This window comes from Asparagus officinalis, chromosome 1, assembly GCF_001876935.1.
Source record: "Asparagus officinalis chromosome 1, Aspof.V1, whole genome shotgun sequence".
Taxonomy (NCBI): domain Eukaryota; kingdom Viridiplantae; phylum Streptophyta; class Magnoliopsida; order Asparagales; family Asparagaceae; genus Asparagus; species Asparagus officinalis.
Window position 1 is genome coordinate 125,305,891 of NC_033794.1, and position 21,413 is coordinate 125,327,303.

At 37.5% G+C, this 21,413-nt stretch overlaps 3 protein-coding genes across 3 annotated transcripts in view; all 3 read left to right on the top strand.

Annotated features, from left to right (window-relative positions):
• Positions 699 to 15,742, top strand: LOC109831259 (V-type proton ATPase subunit G 1-like). The gene is made up of 4 exons (XM_020398612.1): positions 699 to 859; positions 9,915 to 10,008; positions 15,130 to 15,230; positions 15,317 to 15,742. The coding sequence occupies exons 2-4, from the start codon at positions 9,921 to 9,923 to the stop codon at positions 15,458 to 15,460; spliced, it is 333 nt and encodes a 110-aa protein (XP_020254201.1). The 5' UTR covers positions 699 to 859; positions 9,915 to 9,920; the 3' UTR covers positions 15,461 to 15,742.
• Positions 17,144 to 17,512, top strand: LOC109841245 (antifungal protein ginkbilobin-2-like). Its single transcript, XM_020410154.1, has one exon. The coding sequence runs from the start codon at positions 17,144 to 17,146 to the stop codon at positions 17,510 to 17,512; it is 369 nt and encodes a 122-aa protein (XP_020265743.1).
• LOC109841252 (peptidyl-tRNA hydrolase, mitochondrial-like) overlaps positions 20,168 to 21,413 on the top strand; it is a 7,583-nt gene continuing 6,337 nt past the window's right edge. Inside the window, exon 1 of the mRNA XM_020410166.1 lies at positions 20,168 to 20,393. Coding sequence (XP_020265755.1) covers positions 20,168 to 20,393 — 226 coding nt within the window. The remainder of the gene's footprint in view (positions 20,394 to 21,413) is intronic.

Consider the following 21,413-nt stretch of genomic DNA (forward strand, 5'->3'; position numbering starts at 1 on the left):
AAATCTTTATTTGGCTGAGCCGAGAAGTAATGCCTTTCGAGTCGACCTCGCAATGGTGTCACATAGTTGGTCGAATGGGCTCGTAGCGAGTCGTCTTTGACAAGAGAGCCGACAAGTTCCGCCATTCAAGTCGACATAAAAGGAATGTCGACTCGGTGAGTCGGCTAAGGTGGAATCCTTGCGGGTCTTTGGCCGCCAAATTGATTGGGGCATTGCATGCAGAAGTACACCTGTCCGTTACTGGCAAATGGTCACACTTTGACGATTGAAAACACAATAACACCATGTTTATAGATTTTAACTCAAAATGAATCTGACTTATGTTATAGTAAGAAAACAAAATAAAAATTATTTTGATATTTAACCACGTGCATTGCACGTGCACAAGAACTAGTAAGTCAAAATAAGGCACTTGCCAAACATCTCAAAGTGGTTATAACTTATAAGCCACAAAAGTAGCCACAAGTAGGGCTGTGCATGGTTCGGTCCAAACCGAAAAACCGATCGAACATATCGAAAATTAACGATTCGGATCGATTTTATTTATAAGTCGGTTCGGATCGGATTGAAAATTTTTCAAATCGAACCGTCCGAACCGAGCGCTAGCTTAACATAAGTTTTTAACCCGTAACCCATACCCGTTACCGGACCCGTTCTTCATACGTTCACTAGGTATAAAATCCCTCATTCTCAAGACACCTGAACCCGAACTCTCTCCAAGTCTCCGAAAGTCCAACCTCACCCTGCAGCTGCCGCCACCCGCCAGCCCACTTCGCCCGCTAGTACCGTCTCAACGGTTCATCTCCAAACCCTCGGAGAGAACGAATCCATCTCCTTGCGATTCTCCTTCCAAGTTCTGGTGTGAACCCTAATCTCTCTATTATTTCTTTAATTTTTCGTCTATTTTCGATCTATTTGAACTTCTGAGCTGAAATTTCGGTGAAAGAGGAAAATAATTTTGAGGTAATTTAGGATTTGTGTTGCTTAGTTTAAACAGATCTGGGATATTTCGTTGTATTTGTTGTAGATCTGATAGAATGTTGTTAGATTTAAGGTTTTAAGTGACGATTTTGTGCAAATTTGTTGAATTTTTTAGTTGAAATATCTTCTTGACCTGATTTAGATCCGCTGAAGGTGTATTGATGTAGTAATTTGATTATGGAGGTCATTGATGCAGTTTCTTCTTGAGTTAAAGGATAATTGAAGGATGAATATAGTATATTATATTTATTTAGGTTAGCTAGGTATTTATTTTGTGCTGATGATCTAGGTATTCATCAAGGATGAACGGCATAGGATAGATAGCTAACAATTTTATGTGTTTACTAAAGTTGATTCTTAAGGTTGATCTATTTGTTTGAATTTATGATTTAGATCTTTTTGGATTCTTGGGATTCTTGAGGTATTTAGTAAAATGAAATCTTGAGGTTGATTTTTGGATGATGTTAATTGACCGTACTTATACTAAAAGGTTTAGATAGAGTTTTCATATTTGTTTCATTTACACTATATCTAACAATTTGTTATGTGTATTATGTTGATTCTTAAGGTTGATCTAGCTGTTTGAATTTATGATTTAGATCTAGTTGTGGAGTATTGGAATTCTTGTGGGTATTTAATTAAATGAATGATCTTTAGTTTGATTTTAGAGAATCTTAACTGACTCTATTTTACAGCATTTACAATTACAGGCATTAAGTTGTAACAATTGTAGACTGGTTCCGATTAATTGTTTCCATATGATATTTGTTGAATTATGTGAAATGAATTTCGTGTATAAATGATTTTCATACTGTTCTTACAGTTGCCATTATTCTTTTACTATGTGATGCACTCATGTATAAATAATTTGATGAAGTTAGAACCGAACAATCTGAACCGAACCGCAACGAACTGACTTGCAACGGTTCGGTTCGGTTTTGATTAATGGGTGGTTCGGTTCGGTTGTTCAAAATTTGATAAAAACCGAACCGACCGACTGTTTGCACACCCCTAGCCACAAGAGTAGCTTATAAGCCACTTTGACAACTTACCAAACATGCTCTTAGTTACATGCTTGACACGTCGGCATTGTGCCATTTTCTCTCTTTGTGTATATTCCATCCTTCTTATTAGGAGTGTCCCGTATAAATTCAGCCTTAGGTGTGGGTTTCGGTCTAACAAAGACGTAGGGTGAAGATTTAGTAGCCTCAAATAAGTATATGTTAGATATGTTTGGACTCATGAATATATGTTAGATATGTTTGGAACGTGACTTGATTAAGGTTACTCCTTTTGAGCCATTTCAGATCAAAGTAGATTAATCATGTTCATCTTAGATTTTTTATGAGGTCCACAGTGTAATCCCCATGAGTAATATTTTCTTTCTTCTTTCTTCCAATCTCAGGGCTTATGCGCCGAGATTTTCATGGCAAGGCAAATTTATTTTAATGAAAAAACAATTACTTGTGCAGATATAGCTTCCGGCCTTTTTCCAAAAAAGGCAATCTTAATTTACAAGAAATAAAATATTGGTTTAATTATAAAATTTCAAGGATCTAAGTGCTAGAGTCGTATACAAGTATTTTCCTCAAAAAGTTATAACTCAATTTTATTTGTTACAATGTTATTTTCAGTAGATAGATAATAGTTGACATTGCAAATAAAAAAAAGAAATCAACTAATTGAACATATAAATTTCTTTTGAGAAAATATTTACAACTGAAAAATTCAATACACATTGTATCAGGATAGTTCTACAGTATCTTGTTTTCTCATGCATTCAAAGAACAATCCTACAATAATCTTTCTGTAAATCTTTTAATAGCTATTTATGCCATCATAATAAATAAAATTTATACATCTGTCACAAACCTGCCCCAGATTCCCAAAAAAAAGGCGATAAATTTGATCCAACAAAATGGTTGCAGATTGCTAGTTATCTGCATTTTAATCATTTTGTTCTTAAAGAGCACTATATATATATATATATATATATATATATATGATTTTATGGAGTCACCTCAGATTGAATCTAAGAATGCACCTTAAAAATTATGTTATATATAACCACTTTACTTAATCCATTTTGATCTATATGTTTTGGACGGTACATAAACAAAAAAACTAGTCATGTTGAATTGTAGTTACTCATGCATCAATTGATTGTAAAATTAATGGTTTTACGACAATACAACTAAGGAGACAATGAAAAATATATGTTAGAAGTTTTGAAACATCACGATTTTTATTTTATAGATTTTTAAAGACATTTAAATCATGATAAATGGAGCGGACCGTCTGTTAGAATAGCCTAATCCATGCATTGAGAGGTGTATTCTTAGATTTAATTTGAGGTGGCTCTCTAGAATCATATTTCCATATATATATTGTTGGGATCCGAGGAAATCCACGCAAACGTCGAGAGGTCACACAAGATCAAAATAATGCCACAAAAACAAACAAATGAATTTTACGTGGCTGGTAAGTTGCCTACGTCCACGGGACAAGAAGGGGATGAATTTTCACTATTAGAGAGAGAGAGAGAGTATAAATAGAGATTACAAAATCACTCAAAACCTCACAAATTAATCTCTCAAATAAAGCTCTCAAAACTCTCACTAAATCTCCCAAACACATTGCTCAAAAGTCTATTCTTTTTGCTTTTTTTAAAACCCTAAAAATGTGTGTTTCAATATATATCAAAACACAAACCAAATCAGAACAGAAAACGAAGCCCATACGCAAACCCGATTGACGATCGACCGCCGAAACCGTCACGGTCGACCGAATAGAACGACAGAAACCAAAAAACGATTACAGGGTTTGGCGGGGCCGAAACCGTCACGGTCGACCGAATAGAACGACAGAAACCAAAAAACGATTACAGGGTTTGGCGGTCGACCGTCGAAATCGTCGCGGTCGACCGGCGAAAAAATCCAGAACTTGTACCAAGTCGTGCACGTTTTCAGTCGACCGTCACTTGTCTCGCGGTTGACCGAACAACACCAAAAATGATTCTTGCGTTTTTCCTGTTCTTCTCAACTGTTTTCATCGTTTCTACAATTCTTCACATCGACAAAGTTTTTCCAAAACTAAGCCGACACCAACCAAAACCAAACATCCTACTTGTTTTGTCCAGTACGAAGTGGAATCAATCCACAACAACGAACTCAATCCACAACAAATCGGGAACCAAATGAGAATACGAACAAACTCTAAGTGTTGGTATCAGTTCATCAAACCGGCTGTATCAAAATGACTGCTTACGTATCCTCTTGCACAAGGAATCAAGCCTCACGTAGTTCACCCAAATAGCTTCCAAAGGTCCTCAATCAACTAGAAGGATTTTTAAATCTTCACGATCATCACCAATAAATCTGTAGCTGATAACTCTCTTACTGGCCTCAGTGAAACGAACCGGTCTCAAAGTGAAACGAACCAAACACCTCCACCTGAGGTGAACTAACGACCATAGTCAAATCCGAACTGTGTCCACCAGCTACACTCGAATCAACAAACTAATTATCTGTATCCACATCAACATGATCCCCAATCTGTGTCATCTCAGTTAGAATTCCAAACAATACAGAATGATCTGCAGTACGTGGAGTAATCTCCACCTAATGTGAAGTAGCATCACATTTCACCCGCTGTGATACCCAAATGATTTGTCCAACACTTCACTTACTGAGAGTCAAATGTGACAATACTATTCAGAACAATATCAGAATCCCATAACTGGTAACCAAACACGTCTCTGAATCCCAAATGTGCACTCAGATTAAATTTCATATCCTCGATATGATAATATGCTAGGCATCTAAATATCTGAAGTAACCCAAAATCTGAAACAGCCCCACCAGATCCAAATACTCCAATCGCGACAGATGACAACCTGTAAATAAGATGACTCTAATATGTCAAAGCCCCAACATCAAAACTCCTTTTCAAACCACTGTTTGACATCAAATACCGATCATTCTCCAGCAAGGAACAACCTATCAAATTTGCCATATCATCTCGTTGCCCTAATGTTTCTTTTCTAATGAAGTGTCTCAAACTGCCTTGAGCTTGGTAAAAATACAGAAGCTGATCCCTCTTGAACTTTCTACCAAACTCAGAACGAAGTATTACCATTCTGCCTATACACTTCTTCCACCTGTTGACTATTAGGAGTTCACTCAAACAGAACTTGGTTGCAACCCATAAATGCTTAGAACAATTTCTAACAAAGGAAACCAAATACCTATTACCTCTCAAGGATGCCTCCTTGGAAGGCTTCCAAAAGCCTACGTGAACATCATCTAGAAGGCCCTTCGCTTGGTGAATAGAAATGCCAAACTTCACCTCGGTCTTCTTGCTCACACAAATATATTCACAAGACTTCAAATTACAGGTCAAAACACCTTTCTCCAATCCATGTACGGAATCAGCAATCTAATGTCCCAGCCTCCTCAAATGTCACAGTCTAACCAAATCAATAGAAGTCGTCAGCGCTCCACCTATCACCGTGCTCTTAATCAAATAGTACAAATTATTCTTTCTGACGCCATTCATTACAGTCATGGACCTCATTATGACCTTTAGAGATGTATTTTTCAAGATCACCCGATAGCCTGCTGTCTCTAAAATCCCAAGTAAAATGATGTTCTTCGATAATTGCGGAACGAACCTCATTTCCTTCAACTCCCTAGTCATCCCGTCACATATGCTGATCCGAATTGTTTCAATACCACAAATAGCGCATTCATGATCATTACCCATGAGCATGACATTCTCTCTTTCCAACTCCTCAAAGCTGGAGAACCAATTCCTCTTAGGACAAATCTGGTATGAAGCATCCGAATCTAACATCCACTTCGTAGAGTCGGCATCACAAACTGACGGTAAGACATGGCACGAGTAGTCCGAAGAATCCGAATCTGAATTTGGCAACATTCACCTCTGAATAATTTTTCCTTATTCTTCCCGGCTCGATCTTTCAACTTTGGGCATTTAGACTTCTAATGTCCATCTTTTTTGAAAAAAACACATTGATTCCTACCAACTGAAGGATGTGTTCCTCTAGACTGCGACCTCCTACTTCGGTTTGGACTCTTCCCTCTTGCGACCAATGCCTCCGTTACTATATTAATTGAAGACTCAATTGTCTTTCTTCCTAAGCTGATAGTTCACAAGTGTAATAGTGGTCTAACTATATGAAAGAGATGCATTTTCATTAATTAGGGTAAGAACAAAGATCTCATATTCCTCGTCCGACAAGGAGCTCAACAACAATGCCTTGTCCTCATCATCAATCATAATATCCACATTCGTCAAATCAGTAAGAAGCTTCGTGTAGTTGTTCATGTGATCACTAATCGAGATTCCCTTCTTTAACTGGAAACGGTAAAACCTCATTTTCAAATGCAAGAGGTTCTCAACACTCTTCGTCAAATACTTGCTCTCAAGAATCTCCCATTTTTTTTGCAGAAGTCTTATTGATCACATCATTTTTTAGATCCTGTGTTAAACAAGATCTAATCACACCACACGCTGTTCGATTCATCTTCTACCAAACATTTTCTTTAATGTCGCCCGACTTGCAGTCCAACTCCAAAGTATCTTCCAAATTTTACGCGTTCAGCGTATCCAAAACTTCACATCTCCATAATCCAAATTTGTTCGTGTCATTAAATTTTTCCACATCTATCTTTATAGAGTGGATATTCAAACTTTAAACGGTCTTTACGCTAGCAAAACCACTCTCAACACATTCTTTCCAAGCCATCATCCTCAAAATACCAACAAACCAATGCGGAAGAAACTGAAAAATAGATCCAAACTGTGAGAAGACGATTTTTACCTCCAACTGAAACCCTAATAAGAGCCTTTAAAAGATCTCACCCCCACACGATGGAAGACAAGATCCACAATAGTAAAAATTTCACATTTATCTCCAATTGAAACTCTAAACGAGCTTCCAAAGCGATCTACTCCACCTAATCCCCAAACGTAGCCTGGGCTCTGGTACCACTTGTTGGGATCTGAGGAAATCCATGCAAACGCCGAGAGAAGGTCACACAAGATCAAAATAATGTCATAAACATAAACAAACGAATTTTACGTGGTTTGACAAGTTGTCTACGTCCACGGGACAAGAAGGGGATGAATTTTCATTATTAGAGAGAGTACAAATTGAGATTACAAAATAACTCAAAATCTTACAAATTAATCTCTCAAACAAAGCTCTCAAAACTCTCACCAAATCTCCCAAACACACTACTCAAAAGTCTCTTCTTTTTGCCTTCTTTAAAAACCCTAAAAATGTGTGTTTTAATATATATCAAAACACAAACAAAATCAGAACAAGAAATAAAGCTTAGGCCCAAACCCGATTAGCGGTCGACTGTCGAAACCGTCGCGGTCGACCGGACGAAACGATAGAAACCAAAAAACGATTATAGGGTTTGACGATCGACCGTTCAAAAAATCCAGAATCTGTACCAAGTCGTGCACGTTTCCGGTCGACCACCACTTGTCTCGCGATCGACCGAACAACACCAAAAATGATTCCTGCATTGTTTTTCCTATTCTTCTCAACTGTTTTCGCCGTTTATATATATATATATATGTATATATATATATATAAACCCAATATTCCTAACTCACAAATTCAGTTGATCAGCAATTGAAACATCACTATCAAGCCAAATCACAATCCAACCTTTTTCATCTTCAATAATTAAAAAAGCCATATGAACTCCCAAGCCAACAACAAACAACAACCACACTAAACCAAATCTAAAAGCAAAGAATGATATAGCCTTTACAGATCTATATCCCACCCACCTCACATTGTTATGGACCAATAATAACCTTTAAAATATTAAACAAATAAGCAAATAAAAGCAATTTTTCTTAAAAAATATTACGGAGAACAATAATACTCCCTTCCCTTGTTACCACTGCTACCAACACAATTGCACATTAAAAACCCAATTATCCCTTTCTGTTTGGGAAATAACGGAACATAATTTATCCTGTGATCACCCCTGACATGATGATAACTCTTCTTCCAACTCTTTGTCGGTCGCTGTTGCGGTTTCGGGTTCGGGCCTGGACTCGACCCGGTCGAGTAGCTCCGCAATAGCTTACTTTTGATCAGACCCCCTGCCGACGTAGGGTAGTTGCTCCTTCTGAGCTTCCGTAAACGGATTTTTTCCTGCCATTTTTTTCTTTAGCGGTTCCCGCCAGCTGGTCCGGGTTCGGGTTCGGAGTCAGAGGTTTGAGAGGCACGGGGAGGATTCTGCCATTGCAGAAGAGCTCGTCGGCTGGCGCAGGGTTTCCGGCTGCTGTCGCGATCTCGATGCTAAAGTTGAAGTCCGGGTCGGAGCTGGGTGAGGGTGCAGTTTGAGGCGAAAACGGGTTATCGGGCATGTTGAGGTCTAGGGAGAAGGAGAGCATTGGGCTTGAGTTATTTGGAGGAAGGGGGTCAGCAGTAGTCATTGAGAGTGGTAATGGGTTTGCGAGAGGAGGTATAAGTTTGTGTATATAACGGGGGTTGGGGGTTTGGGGGGTGGGGTGGAAGAGAGAGAGAGAGAGAGAGAGAGAGAGGGAAGTTTGTGTATATAGAAGGGAGGGAGGGAGAGGGGAAAGTCGCCGAAAGAAGCATGTGATCATTGGGAACCTTTGGAGATTTGACAAAGGAGCTCATTGTCTGTCTAGTGGCAAAAGGTTGACTCGCGACTCACATGCAACAAACTGTAAACGGGCGATATTTTATCAGTATACTTCAGTGGGTTAAGACCGAGGGAAGTTGCGCCGCCCCTCAGGAAGAATCAACCCTTTCAATAAAAACTCCGAGAGTTATTGTAGTTCACCTCAAATCTATTCCAATTTCAAGAAAGCTACTCAGGATATTCTGATCTAGTGTAGTCATTTGTATCAATTTGTGCTGCGCTCGTTTTCATATAGTCCAAGTACTATCTTAAAATAGTCTGGACCGATCTTTTATCCATGATTGGTTTTTTATGCAGCCCGGATTGTTTTTAAGGAGGGACTATCCATGTAATTCCCGAAAAGTTGACTATTTTTTTTAGCCAACCCTACACCACATTTACAATACAACTGTTAATTATCTAGAAGGGACTGAGATCTTGGGAGAAAATTGTTTCTATTCTTTCCTTTTTTTCCTTCAGCAAGATTTACTTTTTCTCTCGATGATTCTGTTATTTTTTCGCCGTCATTTTCTTGCACGAGTAGGGGAAAAAACAAAGTCGAGTACTTTTAGAATAAGAACATAAAACAAAGGCGAAACTATTATGTCCCTAATTCTTATAATTCGTTCCAAATTAGCCCCGCAAATCATTGAAATTACTACTACTAGATTCCCCGATTCTGATAATTGTTTAAAACTAATCCTTCCAACAACATATAAGAGCTGGGGAACCTAAATTGCAATTTCAATGATTTGAGGGACTAATTTCAAAATACTACATTTCATTTCTTTCTAATTACTATTTTTGAAAGCTTAGGATTTAAATGAGATATTAGATTTTCTATCTAAGAGCTGTTTCGTTTTTTTAGCGTCACTTGCGTACTTATTCTTATTTCCAGGAGCATACAGTTTCCTTAAGATGCTAAAACACATGGTTAAAGTGTTGATAAAGTACTACCAGTTTCCTTCGGTGCTTGCTTTCCATTTGTTGTAATATCGTTTATTGATTTTGAATTATGATTTCCATACCAGTCCGTTAACTGTGACCAATCACTCACGAACTATGGGTCTGATTTTGGATTATTCCTCTGTTGTCATAATTACATTAACTCAAAACTGTTACATGAGATACATAAAAAATATTGCACAAAAATATTGCACTCGCAAAGTGCTTATCATGTCTGTTATAATTAACTTTTTTTTCTTTCAAAAATATCCTACTGGAACTATGTAGGTAGTGATGGCTTCAAGCACACGTCAAGGTGGAATTCAGCAATTGTTGGCTGCCGAGCAGGAAGCTCAACACATTGTTAACAATGCCAGGAATGGTACATCCTACACTTACGTATTCTTCTGCAGAGATGCTTGTTTGTATGATGTCGCTTCAGATTATATTCATATCCTTTACACAGATGTGTTCTTGGTCTTAGATATTGTTGGTTACTTAAAGGAGAACTGACAATATCTTGGCAATCCTATACTGCACGGAAAGTAACTATAGTACCAAGTCATACACCTTAGCAATCCTCTTGCGAAAAGATGCACTTGGTGCCAACTACTAAGTCATGTGACCGACAACCTGCAGATAATAACTCATACCCATGGACACGATTAACAATCAAAATAAAGAACCTTTTGCAAGTGAAAAACAACGTAATGATTTAACTTTATTGTGGGATAAGTCTGACCGCATAACCAGAAATTCTCAATAAATATTCTTTTCTTTTGTTCTAGAGCCACTAATAAGGAGGGAGTTTGAGGTAATAGAATGGTCTGAAGATCAACAAATACTTCTTGTTCCTTTTTTCCCCTCTAATTAGTGATGATTATGTTTTTTTTTCTATGTGAGATGAGAAGCTTAAAAGATTAACACACTTGTTAAGTGTATGTAGTTAAAAAATTGTAGAAATTGAATGGAAAGTTGTGTATAGTTTTTTATTCCTTGTACATGATGACATATAAATTGTACAGAAGGCAATAGTGGCTTAATAGTAGGAGCGAAAATAGGAAGGTTGCAATTGTATTAGAATATCAAAACTTTGAGATTTGATTTTATCAACAAACTAAAATTAGATAGATCTTATCTTATCTACACTTCCTGCAAGCGTAGGAGTGAAAACGACTAACAATCTTTCCAGTCAAGAAGAGGAATTATGTTTGGACTATTTAGCCTATTTATAACATTGAGAAATATTGATAACTTGATGGTAGGGGTGATATGTATGGAGAACTACCTTTCATCTTGGAGAATGATAGAATAGGCATGTTCGAGGTTGGAAAGGGCATCCATAAGAAGGATTTGACTATGAACATTGGAGTAAATCTCATTAAGACCATGAGATATTGCATGAGTTGACGTTGCTGCGAGCGTTGCATGTGCATGTTAGTAAGTCGTCTTAGGTTGAAAGTTCATCCTGAAGAGTCTTGAGAGGATCATAGTATAGTGACATATAATCATCAAGTGGACGAAGCGTTAGAAGGAGAACCGATCACAGAGTTCATTTCATGCTGCCATGATGGTCCATATAGGACAATTGGAGGTAGATTATGATGGATCAAGTTGAGAAGCCAGGAGAAAACCATGTTGTTGGTATGGTTCCAGAACGAGAACGTTATTTCTGTTTTTGACAGGCACTTGGATGTGCCATTAATGAATCTAAGTTTGTTCTTGGGTGTGAGAGCAATGATTAACGCGTGGCTTTATGATGTGTAGTTGTCATCTGTAAGAAGTTGTGTGACTGATACGTTCTTTTTTGTTGACTAAATAAAATCTCAAAGATTTGAGAATCTAATATAGTTGTGAGCTTTCTATTCTAGCTTGTACTGTCAATGCACTAATGCCTCTTGTATAATTCATATTTGACCATGTACAAGGAATACAAAGATATACATATCTTTTTATTCGATATTCAATTTGTACATTGTATCAGTTATTTCCCTCCGCCATCGTTGACCAGGGGAACTCCACTAGTTCTTTTTGTCTCCTTCTTTGATGGTTAAGCTAGATGTTAACACCAATCCTATCTTCCATTCATCAGACAGCCATAATGCTGTGTTTGTCACACCACTTCTGGCCAGTGAAAGCTACTTGACATGGAGTTGTACCGTGAGCATAACTCTCACAATGAAGAACGCACTTGGTATTATAAATGACACCACCGAGTACCCATCGGAAACTGATTTGACGTTCTCTTCTAGGAATCATGTGAACACTAGATTCTCATATCAAACAACCATGATCTCGCACCAGGGATCCTATATGCCGCCATAACTTTACAGAATGAATTCTGTGATTGGCTGTCTCCTTCAACAGCCCTTTCATCTTCCACTTGGAGCGCACTATCTCAACCTCCCATCAAAATAGGGATTGTATCTAACTGTATTGCAATCATCTTAAGAGTCTATGGACGAACTTTCACCCTATCATACTTATCAACGTGCACATGCGATCCCTGCCATGATCTTCGAAGCTTCACAACAGCTTCAACTCACGCAATTTCTCATGTTAATGATTTCAGCTCATGCAATTTCTCATGTTAATGAGATTTACTCCAACGTTCGTATTTAGATTTTCTTATTGATCCCCTTCCCAATATTGAACGTGTCTACTCTCTCGTTCTCCAAGCTGCAAGCCAATACTTCATACATTACCATTGATAACTCAGTCATATTCTTATCCTCTGCTGTACCTTCTGTCAAGTTGTGTTTCACTCATCTTCTGGACCTAACATGATCTATAGACATATGCTTCTTCTGCTAAATGGTTGGTCACAATCATGACGCTTGCTACAAGATTTTCGGCTATCCTGCTATCGTCTTCATCTCTGTGAAAAGCAGACGAGATCCTACGCAGCCTCTGATATCACATCTATCTTAACAAGCACTACTTCTGCTTCTACAGTCCTACCTTCACCGCTGACTAAACCTGCATTTTTCTTTACACATTCTTTGTGAGATAAATGAGTCTCTAAAGGCAAATCTACTGGGTATTAACCAGTTGTTGCCGTTACATAATCTCCTTTAATGCTTGGATTCTTGACACTAGGTCTATAGATCATATTTCTCTTTGTTTTCTTTTTACGAGAGAGTATTAGTTCTAGTTTTCATCTGATAATCATCATACCTGATGGACGATAATTTCGTACTTCATGCTTCTATTTTGTTCATCTCACGCCCACATTGCAACTAACTAATGTTGTTTACACACTTTCAATTTTGATCTTTATTTCTGTAATGGAGCTCACTCAAGATCCGTCATCATTTTTCAGCCTTACTGTCTTTTTCATGACCCCTTGAGGGCAGGGGTCGTAAATGATCGAATCGAATACTAAAGTGTTCGTATTTGTATTTGTTTAAAATTATCGAATTCGAATGCGGACTCTAATATTCATATATCTAGTTTTTCGAATTCGAACTCGAATACTTAATGTTTGATAAATATTCATGAATATTCACGAATACTTATCGAATATCAAAGTATATTTATTCCGCTAAACAATTTAATTTTCAAATAATATTAAAATTCATAAATAAAAATTATTCCTTTATAATATATGATGTATATATATTTAAATCAAAAATTTAATTAGAAAATAAATTTAAGATTATTTAAGTCTTAAAATCAGTATATAAAACTTAAGTAGAAATGGTAAATGAGTTAAAAATATGATATTATATGTGCAATAATACAAATAATAAGTTGTGATCAAATTTTAAACGAATATTTAATAGACAAACAAATCGAATATACATCTAGTTAAATTCTATTCGTTAGTAAACTCAAATACTAAGAAATATTTGTTTAGTGATAAATGAACTACTGAATCGATTATGACCGAATAGTTATTCGAACAATTATCGAACTATTTGTTAATTATTTGGTTCATTTCCACCCCTAATTGAGGGGCAATGTTATTGGTTGAGGCTTTGAACACGATGGACTATATTATTTGGATATTACATGTTCTTAGACATCTTTATTAATGTCTTCTTCTTTGGACCTATGACATAAGTGACTCAATCATCTCCTCTCATCTGATCGTTTGAATGAAATTTGCAATACCTTCATCTTTCATTAACTAAAAAGTCTAAAGTTTGTAACGTTTGTCATCTTGCCAAACAAGTTGCCTTACCTTTTCCCTCAAGCTCTATTTGCACTGTTTAAACATTTGCTTTAATTCACATTGAAATTTGGGGCAAGTATTTTGTTTGAACTCATAATTATGTTTTTTTTTAAATTAGTGGATGATCTTACTTGATGCACATAGATCTATTTAAAATTGAAAGTTTTTCTATGTTATGTAATTTTAAATATTTTACTTTGGCAGATGCATCAGAACTGTTCAATCTAATAACAACTTGGAATTTTTTCATCTGTCATGAACTTGTTATTAGTGAAAATGGAATTATTCATCAACTTAATTTTCGTCTCGCTTGTCCTAAAGGACCTGTTATTGACCTTCGCAGCCTTCTCAGACCATACTTTTTTCAGCACATTCAACTTGATCAAATCCTTCAAGTTCATCTTGTATTAGCATTTTCTAGTCTCTCACATGCCATATCATCGGCATGGTCTTCTTACATGCTGTCTCTTCAGCATTCTCTTCTAGCATGTAGTCTTTCGGCCTCTTTATCTTGCATGCAGTCTATTAACCTATTTTTCTCTCATGCTATCTTGTCCACCTCTTTTGGCATGTAGTCTTGTCAACCTCTTCTGGCATGCAGTCTTGCCGACCTCTTCTCCCATGCAGTCTTGCTATCCTCTTATTCTCATATGCAGGAGAGAAAGCTTGAGCAACCGGATAAAATGATTATAGGCTTTCTTGGAGAGCATTGATATTGAGAAGAATCAGTAGAAAACCTACATGCTGTTGCACCTTCCTTAATATCAATCCAATTTCATGCAATGCTTCCACTCTCAGCGTAAGGGGTAAGGGGGAGTGCCGAAGAATTCAAATATTTTTGAATATTTGTTGTAGCCAATTCCTACTATTTAGGGATATTCTCTTGGAACTGATTCTGTTTTTGTTACATACAACACTATATTTATCACATCTCTCATCCATATTTTAATTTCTACACGTCAAAGGACCCTTCCGCTGCACCTGCACCAGAACTCTGAAAGTTTTGGTGAGGGTTGAGGGTTATAGTAGTTTAATGCCCCTGCAGATTGAGTGCATGGCCGAAACTTGGACTCACCCATCGGTATCATTCTTTTTAGCATCCGCTTTAAATATGTGGCTGGAGGGGTTTGAACTTGAATTTCTCTAATACCATGCCAAAGGTCCTTGATACGATGTGAAAACCCTGAAGTCACAGTTGGGGTTTGGTCAACAATACTAAACTTGGGAAGCTTTGATTCTATGAACCAAAATGTCATTCTAACCTATTAGATTTGTACGTCCTCTATTTGGTGATTGACGTACTTACTAATTTTTATGCACTACCAGCAAGGATGGCCAGGCTGAAGCAGGCGAAGGAAGAAGCTGAGAAGGAGGTTGCTGAATTCCGTGCCCACATGGAAGCTGAGTTCCAGAAGAAGCTTGCTGCGGTAAAATCCACGCGTATCTTCTCAATTTGACTATACATGCTAGCTTGTCCACATACTTACCCTTTTCTTATTTACTGGTATACCAGAGCAGCGGAGATTCTGGTGCTAATGTAAAGCGCCTTGAACAAGAAACTGCGAGCAAAATCCTCCAGCTGAAGGAACAATCATCAAGTATCTCTCGGGATGTGGGTAATATGCTCTTGAGGCACGTCACAACCGTAAAGAATTAGCTTTTAGCTTTAATGGTAGTGAAGGAATATTCAAGATATTAATGAATATATGTATGTGTTATGAGGAAATCTCTCCCCAGATCTTATAATCTTTTTGTTTGATAGACCTGGAGTCTGTGGAAATAAGGAGCCTAGGACGACTCTTATAATTCCTAAATTTTCTTGTTGCCTGCAATCGTTCCTCTATCAATTATTCAGACTAGTTGGTCTGCAATAAAATTTGTCTATGTTTGCTGTGAAGGAATTTTTCATCAATCAGCTGAAATACTTCATTTTTAGTCAGATATATATGTATATGATGTCTTGTGGTCCCCAATCTCCGACTTGACTGTGTTGTTGGTAGCCAGTAAATTTTTAGATGCATATAGTTAATTACTGTTTTCTACGTTCTCATACGCTCACACCGATTTGATATTATTGATCTGTATGTTCTTTGATGGCTTGTTTGCTTCATGAATATAATCATTGTTATTTAATGGATTTTGTATGGGGCAGCCAAGCAGATTGGGTAAAAGTACTGAACGTTCCTTTTTGGAGGAATTATATTGGTAGGTTCTGTATTTGCATTTGACAATAAATATGATGGGCATATTTTGTAGTTTCTCATGTTTCCCCTCATTATGTATACACAGTACGATGTTGTGATGAATTGAGTCAAGATCAATTATGATTTTCTTTCCTCTGTTAACGAGCGCATGATGTAATTACAACCCGGTACCTTAAGATATGATGTAACTACACGGATTATCCTTGAGTTCGTATATTTACATGGATAATCGTATATTTACATGGGTAATGTAAAACCCCGTAAATTTGAATTAATATGTGATAATTTAAAATAATATGCGATTAATTGAGATAAGTGGATATTTATCGTGATAAATATAATTAAATGCTGTATGAGCATGATAGCAAGTGTTTTGAGTGCAAACAAGTCTGTATATGTGAAGAATCGAGTCGAAAACAAGCACAAAGGAAAAACCTGCACAAACTGGAAATATGCGTGCCGATCGACCGCCACACAAGTCGCGGTCGACCGCCTGACAGGTTTCCAGTTTTTCTTGTTCTGAGTTGGTTTCGGGTTTTTTTAGACCCAACTGCACATAGGTGTTTATATAGTCTTTTTTTCACGAAAATTTACATCTTATTTCAGAGTTTTAAAACCCTAGCGATGCTAAATACACGAGACTACTAGTCCCGTGTGTTCGCTGATCAGTTAGGGTTAAGAGGTGATTAGCGATGCTAAATACACAGGACCAGTAGTTCCGTGTATTTTTAACATTAAATTTAGCAAAATAGACCACTTTTTCTGGCCAACCTTGATCAGCTGGCAAAAAAAATAAAATGATTTTGCTAATTATTTAGCAAAAAAGTTGTTTTTGCTAATTATTTTTTTAAAAAGGGTCTTTTTAAAAAATTCTCCAAAAGAGAAACACTAGTTTGTGATGCACACAAACATTTTAAGTGCAAAGTCGAACAATGCACAAGTTGAACAATATGTACAATACCAATGAATGGGCCTCACATCTCTCAACACTTTTGTGCCCAATCAATATGCCATATCAGCCGGCCAATGAGAACATAAGTAGCATATACTCTTCCCCCAATGCCTATTTATACTCATACCCTTCTCCTTCAACAATGCAGCATAAACAAGAATAAGAAACATAATTATCAGTGATCATGAGCAAGGCTGCCGCCATAGTTGCAGTTCTTGTGAGCTCATGGCTAGTTCTTGCATATTCTGTGCCAACAGAAGTTGGATGCGGCGAAACCTACGACCCCAACGCCGAGCCTAAGTACGCCGCTAACGTTAACACCATCATCGAGAGCATGCGTGTATCGACAGCAAGCGCTCCGGACAGGGTGTTTACCGCATATTTGACGGGTCCTAACGTATACGGGCGTTCTGCGTGCTCAGCGGATGCTTCGGTGACTCAATGCACGGCATGTCTCACTCTGGCGGTGAATGATATGAGGAACATATGCGGTACTACAAGAGGCGGGAGTGGTTCTCGGCCTGTCTGCAACATGGAATATGGACCTTACTGATATCAGACCCTTTCAGGCTTGATGCGTCTCCCCTAAAGTTTGTGCTCATTGTTAGAATTAATGAGCACGCAAGGTAGTTTTTATGTGTGCTAATCTTTGGGTCCAACGATTAATTCGCTTGTTTTGTGAGTGTTTTCCTGTACTAGAGTAAACTGCATTTATCCATGTACTTGCTTTGATTCTTCTTTTACTCTGATGCATGAAGCATGTTTCTTTTGTGTTTCTTTGAAGGAAAATAACGAAATAAAATATGAAACGATCTATCATATTCCCCCATGTTTCTTCTCAACGTAGCTTATGATCGATAGCTTCTAAAATGGTCGTCCCTTAACAAAGTCGAAATACGAAGAATGCAACATTCCAGCTCCCGCAATTACAGAGATCTCTATACCTATGTCATCTACTTGATGGGTGAGAAATAGGCTTCATACTTTGGGCTTGATTGTACGTAGTGGACTTCAACACCTGAATCAAGGGACTTGATTTCCCTCTGTCTTTTAAGGCAACATTTGCCCCGATATCTGCAATGACTAGTGCCGTAGATTTGCCTCTCTAAATATTAATTCAGGTCCAGATTGTTCTGTAACGATCACTGGTTGCGCGCCAAAAGATCGTTCCGAAACTTCATCAAAACAGAGATATTGCAAGAGGGATTTACAGGAGATTACTTCTCTAAGGAGAAAGAATTCAATTAAGATCTTTCTATCTTTTTCTCCTGCTCTTTCTTGTGTCCCTCTAATGTGCATTGTTCCCCCTTTTATACAGCCTTCGAACTGCAGAATTGCAGTCTTTACAACTGCAACAATGCTGTTTACTGCCGCAGTTTTGCAGAACTCAAAACTGAAACTATGCATAATATTCAAATAATTTTGAAAGTTCAAACAATCTTGCAGGTGTAATTTTAGAAAGTTCAGTTACAGGATATCCTTACAAGATTAATTACCTCATCGACGTACAACAACCAAACATAAACCGAATCAAACGCCTCAATACTGTAATGTCTCCACAATTTTATTAGAGAGAGAAAAGTTTTTTCGCTGTCTGCACGTACGTAACTAACGTGACATTTTATATATTGTGATATTTGAACCTATTTCTCGTCATCAAATATGATCAAGTGAACTATATCGTAGCTGTCGCTTTCTCGTGTGCTTGTTTGATTAAAAGGGATCATATATCCTTTAGGATTTGTTTCATAGATCCGGACAAATTAAATTAATTAATGTCTAGATACGCTTTATGATTGGCCGGCCAATTAGATATCGTAGAATTAGTCTACTAATTTGTGCCAAAACTTAGTTCTTGTGCAGCTCAAAACGAAGGCTACTCATGAGTTTTCGCATTGTCCTTTACGCTGCGCGCAAGTGTTGAGTGCAACAAAGAATTATTTTCAATTCAATATTTGTAGTTAACGATGCACTGGTCAAAGATTTTAGATGCTAGTTGTTTGCTTTTTAGTGTGGCGCGGCATGGGTATAATGTAGGAAATCCTTATATGGGACGGAATATGCGTATAATAGTTTAATGAATTAATTTTGTCTGTATCCTAATTAAGTTATTTATAAATTTATGGACTCAGTAGTTGGTTTATTATAGAAATTATAAACTTTATATATATATATTATTCTTGTACTACTACAAACAAAAAAGTGGGACTTTTTCTTGTAAATTGTAAAGAGAAATTATGAATTGCAATGGATCTCACTTATTTGTGTGTAGTAGTGCCAGAATAGTACAACTCTTGTAGTACACGTAGAGTTTTTCTTCTTGTTCTCATTGTATTTATAACCAGGGACTAGCAATGAATCTGTTTGCGTGCAGATATTTCCCCCCATAAGGGGTTTCATGCATGACGATCAATATCCATACTTAGGAGTTAGGATCGCATAATGAGATCCTAAGACATATATCATTTACAATCTATATATGACAACAACAAAGTTTTTGTCCCACATTTTTGGGGTCAGCTACACAAATCCCAAAGTTACTTCAATATACTACAGTAGGGGAGGCCGAGTTTTACTCTTGAATCCAAAAACAAAAGAGGGACAATGCATATTGCAAAGAAACTTCAATTGAAATTAAGATTTTAATCAACTGCCTAATCATACGACATATAATAAAGAAAGCAAGATTTGTTATTTACACAAGGCACCTAATTAAGTGCCCAAAAAGGAAAAGTGGAAAAAAAACATAGTGGAAGAACGTTAATGTATGAACATGTATATTAATGGTGTGTTTGGCAACTCCCATGCTATCCAAGTTAATGGGTTGAATTGTTGTTTGGGTAAAATCGGACTAACTTCAAACTTGATTTTCTTAGTTCAAATTGAGGCCCTTGTCGGGATAAGGATTGAACCGCCCCTTATTTGGATCAAAACTAACCTAGTTAAGATATTTACCAAGTTAGTGAAAAGCCATATATGTCAGCCGGCCAATGAGAGCAAAGGGAGCATATACTCCTATCCCATCCCCTATTTATACTCGTAGCTTTGGCCATCAACAATCAAAGCATAAAGAACACACAGAGAATTCAAGTAATCTTCAATTATTAATCATGAGTAAGAGTGTACTATTGCCTTGATTGCGCTTATTCTTGTGAGCACATGGCTAGAGTTCTTGCAGATTCCGTGTCAACAACGGTCGAATGTGGCGATGGCGCAACATACAAATCCGTCCGCAGAGCCTAACTACGCGGCCAATGTCAACACGGTCGTCGAGAGCATCCGACTTTCGACAGCAGCCGCTCAGGGAAGAGCATTTTCCATGTATTTGACGGATCCTAATGTATACAGGAGCTCTATGTGCTTAGCGGGTGCTCCGGTGAATCAATGCACCGCATGTCTCACCCTCGCGACGAACGATATGAGGAACACATGTGGTACTGCCAGAGGAGGGAGCGGTTCCCGGCCTGCCTGCAGCGTGGAATACGGACCTTATTGATATCACATCTCCTTATGAGCTTGATATATGCGTCCCCTAAAGTTTCTGTTCATTGATAGAATTACTGAGCATGCTAGTTTCATGTGCGTTTCTTGGATTCCAGGTTTCTTGTTTGTGTGATCTCTTGTGTGTGTTGTGTGATCGTTTTGCTGTGCTAGAGTAAAAATGCATTATCAATGTAATTTGCTTTGTTTCTATCGGATATGAGTCATTTTAAATGCTTTTATTCATGAAGGATATATAGATATATTCTCTGATTTTCAGTAAAAAGGAAATTAAGCAAACAAATATGCATAATGGAGTGACACAGATAGTTGTGATTATTCATAAAACCGGAGCCCTCAAGAGAGGGAGAAAAAGGGAAAAAAAGAAAAAGGAAAAGCTCTACAATATTACGTTAGAAGCGTTAGATAGACGCAAATTACGTACTCGGCGTCGCAATTACATAGTCCCTTGAATCTTTACTATTTCAAAGTTAGCCCCTTAATAATCGTTGAAGTCACCAAAGGGTCTCCCGGTTCTCAAGTTATTTTAAAGTTAGTCCCTCAAATCAAGAAAATTTCCACAGGATCCACCGATTCCGAACTTATTCGAAATTATCCGCTCCAATCCAGAGTAGAATTAACAATTAGAGAGATTAATTTAAAACAACTTATGAAAATGTGGTACCTAGAACAGATTTAAATGATTTAAGGGGCTTGCACAAATTAACCAAACAATTAGGAACCTAATACAAATTCCAGTGATTTGAGGGACTAAATTGAAAATATTAGTCGGGGCGCCGCCTCTCTCACACCTCTCAAATAAACAAAACAAATAAATTATAAGCGACGATGGGAGCAACACCAGCAGCGGCGCTCGCATCTTCTTCCTTCATCGGCCTCCGCTTCCTCTCTTTGTCCTCCACGACGGCGAGGAGGAGGAGCAGGAGAAGCCAAAGCGTCATGCTTTCGGCTTC

Bases quoted from the DNA above. Each gene is read 5' to 3' on its own strand.
- LOC109831259 (XM_020398612.1), top strand. From the start codon at position 9,921: ATGGCTTCAAGCACACGTCAAGGTGGAATTCAGCAATTGTTGGCTGCC. The intron at 10,009-15,129 runs GTACATCCTACA...ATGCACTACCAG, and splicing joins TGTTAACAATGCCAGGAATG to CAAGGATGGCCAGGCTGAAG. The intron at 15,231-15,316 runs GTAAAATCCACG...CTGGTATACCAG, and splicing joins TCCAGAAGAAGCTTGCTGCG to AGCAGCGGAGATTCTGGTGC.
- LOC109841245 (XM_020410154.1), top strand. From the start codon at position 17,144: ATGAGCAAGGCTGCCGCCATAGTTGCAGTTCTTGTGAGCTCATGGCTA.